The sequence below is a fragment of the Dipodomys ordii genome, unplaced genomic scaffold, assembly GCF_000151885.1.
Source record: "Dipodomys ordii isolate 6190 unplaced genomic scaffold, Dord_2.0 Scaffold120, whole genome shotgun sequence".
Lineage (NCBI taxonomy): Eukaryota > Metazoa > Chordata > Mammalia > Rodentia > Heteromyidae > Dipodomys > Dipodomys ordii.
In genome coordinates this window covers 2782455-2787199 of record NW_012267336.1, presented here as the reverse complement: position 1 = coordinate 2787199, position 4745 = coordinate 2782455, and the positions used below count along the sequence as shown (strand labels likewise).

The 4745-nt window shown below is 45.5% G+C and overlaps 1 protein-coding gene across 3 annotated transcripts in view; it reads left to right on the top strand.

Annotated features, from left to right (window-relative positions):
• Mapk14 (mitogen-activated protein kinase 14) overlaps positions 1-4745 on the top strand; it is a 64708-nt gene that overhangs the window by 22567 nt on the left and 37396 nt on the right. For all 3 annotated transcript variants that reach the window (XM_013029615.1, XM_013029614.1, XM_013029616.1), the window contains exon 2: positions 4216-4345. In XM_013029615.1, the coding sequence (XP_012885069.1) occupies positions 4216-4345 (130 nt within the window). The remainder of the gene's footprint in view (positions 1-4215; positions 4346-4745) is intronic.

The following is a 4745-nucleotide window of genomic DNA, read 5'->3' as shown; positions in this document are numbered from 1 at the left end:
TTCTTATGTGGTGCTGAGGAATCGAACCCAGGGCCTCAAGCATGCAAGGCAAGCGCTCTACCACTGAGCCACCTTCCCAGCCCCCCCATATATGTTTTATATAAGAATGTCTGACAGGCAGTTGGCTGAGAAAAAAATATTTCAGTAAGAAATATAGATGTAGGGTTTTCAATGGCATTTAACTTGAAGCTATGGAATGTGGCAGGGAGAAGAAAAGACAGGACATATCCTGAAGAACTTTGTCAAAAGGAGCTTTGAGTAAAGGGAGCACACGCTGGGGATAGGAGGAGAGAGCTCCTGGGAACCAATGGAAATAGTGCTATAGACTAGGAGGGACAGAGTTTAGGGGAAGGGGGCAATGGTAACCATGTCACCTTGCTAATTCAGGAAAATGGTCATCTGATTTGGTCACAGAGGTCACTAATGATTGGGAGAAGAGCAGTTTCTGAATGGCTTCAAGAAGGAATGATGAATGGATTGTGAAGATTTGTGCCTCCCAGATTTTAACAACTGTTTGAAACTCTGGAAAATCTTTTCTTTTGTTGTTGTTGGTCATGGGGCTTGAACTCAGCCTGGGCACTGTCCCTTAGCTCTTCAGCTCAAGGCTAGTGCTCTATCACTGGAGCCAAAGTGGTACTTCCAGTTTTTTCTGTGATTAATTGGAGATAAGAGTTTCACAGACTTTCTTGTCCAGGCTGGCTTTGAACCACGATACTCCAATCTCAGCCTCCTGAATAGCTAGGATTACAGGCATGAGCCACTGGTGCCCAGTACTCTGGACAATCTTGTCAGTAGACTATTTCCAACAAACACTTAGATGATGGCATCACTGCTTGTCCAAATAGCAGATGTAGAGATGAGTGAGTTGGAGTTGTGTGAAGAGCTTGAGAAAATACAGACTACTGGACCTCCTTCAGTTTCCGGGATGCTGCCTGAGAATTTTCATTTCTTACATATTCCCACGTGAAACTGATGGGCTGTTTCCCCTGTGTTGGGCTCACTGGTGTAGGTGATTTTTGGTGGGGGAGGGGAGCAGGCAGGGAGACTAACTGTGATTGGCAGTCAAATTGAGGGAAGTAATGTGTTGAGGAAGGGAGATTGCTAGAGCATATTTATTTGACAAGGTTATAGAGAGAAGCAGTCACTGAAACAGTAGACAAAGGGGATTAAGTGGTCTGGGAAGATATGGAATGGCACCAAAGTATGTATGGAGGCTTTGGGTTTTGTAAGAAGCTCCATTGCATCCTTAGCTGTAGCAAGAGGGAAGATGGGGCTGGGTGCAGATGAGATTATTGATCTGGTGCTAGGCAGACAGACTCACGTTTGATGGTTTCTATTTTTTCCATGAAGGCAAGGGCAACTTTTTTTTTTGGGTCCGGTAGTGGGGCCTGAACTCTGGGCCTGGGCGCTGTCCCTCAGCTCTTCAGCTCAAGGCTAGCACTCTACCACTTGAGCCACAGCGCCACCTCCGGCTTTTTTCGTTTCTGCTTATGTGGTGCTGAGGAATCGAACCCAGGGCCTCAGGCATGCAAGGCAAGCACTCTACCACTGAGCCATCTTCCCAACCCCGGCAAGGGCAACTTTTGAGGAACGTGGGTGATTGGAAGGTTTGAGAGAGATATGAAGACCAGGAAACAGGACATTAGATAGGCCTGCCACCTGGGTATTGAAGTTACCAAGAATAAGTTGGGAGTGGACAGAGACACCCAGACAGGACTTTTTGGTAAATGGTGGAAAATTCCAAGTTAGCAGATAACCACAGAAGGGAATGGCTTATCAGGGTTGTGGGCAGGGGCTTTTAGGAAACAAAAAAGTAGTGTGTTTGAAGTAATAAAAAATGGTTGACAGGGAAGACACCATCCAGCCTACTAGCCTAAAGTATGCTGTCTGTGAGAGAGCACCCTCTGATGGCAGAGCTGTGTTTCTCTGTGTAACTGGGATTATAGGAGTATACCACCATGCATGGGCCATATCACTCTTTCTTTCTTTCTTTCTTTCTTTCTTTCTTTGTTTCTTTCTTTCTTTCTTTCTTTCTTTCTTTCTTTCTTGTCAGTCCTGGGGCTTGAGCTCAGGGCCTGGGCACTGACCCTAAGCCTCTCTGTGCTCAAGGCTAGCACTCTACCACTTGAGCTACCATGCCACTTCCAGCTTTTGCTGTTTATGTGGTACTGAGGAATAGAACCCAGGGCTTCATGCATGCAAGACAAGCACTCTACCACTGAGCCACATTCCCAGACCACATCACATTTTTTGCCATGGATATTCTGGAGAATCTACCTCTCTGCCTACATCTCCTCTCTGCCTGTTGTCCTCTTCCTTCCTGTGCTTTGCCATGCAGGTGCCTTTCTCCTCCCTCTTCTTCACCCCAGCATGCCATACTTTTTTACCTCTGTTTCTTTTTCTTTTCGCTTGAACTGAGGGCCTGAATGCTATCCCTGAGCCTCTTTATGCTCAAGGCTAGCGTTCTACCACTTGAGCCACAGCATACTTCTGGCTTTTTCTTTATATGTAGTACTGATGAATTGAACCCATGGCTTCTTGCATGCTAGGCAAGCACTCTACCACTACGCTAGCTTCAAACCACAATTCTCAGATGACAGCCTCCTGAGAAGCTAGGATTACAAGGCGTGAGCCACCAGTCCTCCGGCTCTGTTTGTTTTTATTATTTTGCACTTGGCTGTTTGCATTTGCTCTTTTTCTGGTGCTAGTACTGGATTTGAACTCAGAACCTGGGCATAATCCCTTAGCTTTTTTTGGTCAAAGCTTGCGTTTTACCACTTGAGCCACAGCTCCACTTCCAGCTTTTTGGTAATTAATTGGAGATAAGAGTCCCACAAACTTCCCTGCCTGGGTTGGCTTTGAACAATGATCCTCTGATCTCAGCCTCCTTAGTAGTTAGGATTACAGGTGTGAACAACTGGTGCCTGGCTGTACTTACTCTTCAGATGGGCAGTTTAGCCAAGCAAATAATAACATGAGTTCTGCATTCACTGTCCCTACTCTGCCACTTCTTGGTTTTGTGAACATGGCACAAAGCACTTCACCGTGCTTTAGTGTCCTCATGTGTGAGTGATGAAATGATCGTATTTCTTTGTCAGAATGTTGAGATCAAAAGAGCATTTTCAAGAAGAGTAACGAATAGGGCTCAGAACATCTTCTTGCATGAAGTAAAGACTGCTAATTTTACCATTCTTCCTTGGTTTATTGCTCATTTTCCCCATGTCTCTGCATGGTTGCTTGCCTTTGGAGCTCAGGTATATCCCCAAGGCATCTCGGCACAGCAGCCCTGGCCCTGCTTTATCTTTATCAGTATCCATTCCAGTTTGAAAGTGTTTTATTCTTCTGCTCTTCCCCTCCCCACCTACCCTGAGTGTGATTTGCTGATTTGTTTCCTGCTGCATCTCAGCCTCTAGAAAGTGCCCCATACTCTGAGTCTCAAGAACTGTGCCAGTTCATTGTCCTGGGCATGAGGTGGTCATGAAATTCTGACCAGTTACCATGTGACAAGGTGACAGCAGGACTGACACTCTGGAACTCTGGTTATCAGTCTGTTGGCTCATCTAGATCTGTTGGCTCATCTAGGTCACGAGGAGGCCACTTGTTTCTACGTAGTGTATTAGAACCTGGCTGTACCTATTGTTACTTTGTTTTAATTTATTTTCTGGCTGCTTTGCAGCTACAACTTCAAGTCAAATAGTTGTGACAAAAACCTTAGGGTTGGGCTGGGAAGGTGGCTCGGTGGTAGAGCGTTTGCCTTGCATGCAAGAGGCCCTGGGTTCAATTCCTCAGCACCACATAAGCAGAAAAAAAAAGGCCGGAAGTGGTGCTGTAGCTCAAGTGGTAGAGTGCTAGCCTTGAGCTGAAGAGCTGAGGGAAAGCGCCCAGGCCCAGAGTTCAGGCCCACAGAACCACCCCCCCCCCATAAAAAAAAAAAAACCTTAGGGTTCAAAAAGCATAAAATACTACTCTCTGGACTTTTATGGAAAAGGTTTACTGGCTCCTGATTTAGATACATAGGAAAGAGTAGATGTAAACATCAAAAACAATCCATTATAGTGTATAGATTATAGTGAGATTTTGTCTTATGTTAAGGGTTTTTTAAAAATTTTGTTATAGATCCATTTAATTGGAAAGAAAGTGGCCTTGTAGATATTAAGGAATTGTATTGAGACCACTTTTAATTAAAGGTGGAATTTTTTTTCTTTTCTCCTTTAGTGCTGCTTTTGACACAAAAACTGGGTTGCGTGTGGCTGTGAAGAAGCTGTCCAGGCCGTTTCAGTCCATCATCCATGCCAAAAGGACATATAGAGAGCTGCGCTTACTCAAGCACATGAAGCATGAGAATGTAAGTCCTCCAGGAAGGAGGTGCTCAAGATCATGTGTCCTCATTCCCCTGTGGAAACGTGCTCCAGGTTGTCTTGTACCAGCCCAGCACTGTTGTGTGTTAGTGGCATTTGGGGGGGATCAGGTTGATCTCAGATGAGAGTGGTGTATCCTCCCAGAGAGCTAAATATTTAATAAGAAATCACTTTTGGAAGGGAGGGAGGGACAGAGAAGGGAGTAACTAGAATTATAGAAAGGAGCCACTGTGGGGCTGGGAAGGTGGTTCAGTGATAAAGTGCTTGCCTTGCATGCATGAGGCCCTGGGTTCGATTCCTCAGCACCATATAAGCAGAAAAAGCTGGAAGTGGCACTGTGGCTCAAGTGGTAGAGCGCTAGCCTTGAGCTGAAGAGCTGAGGGACAG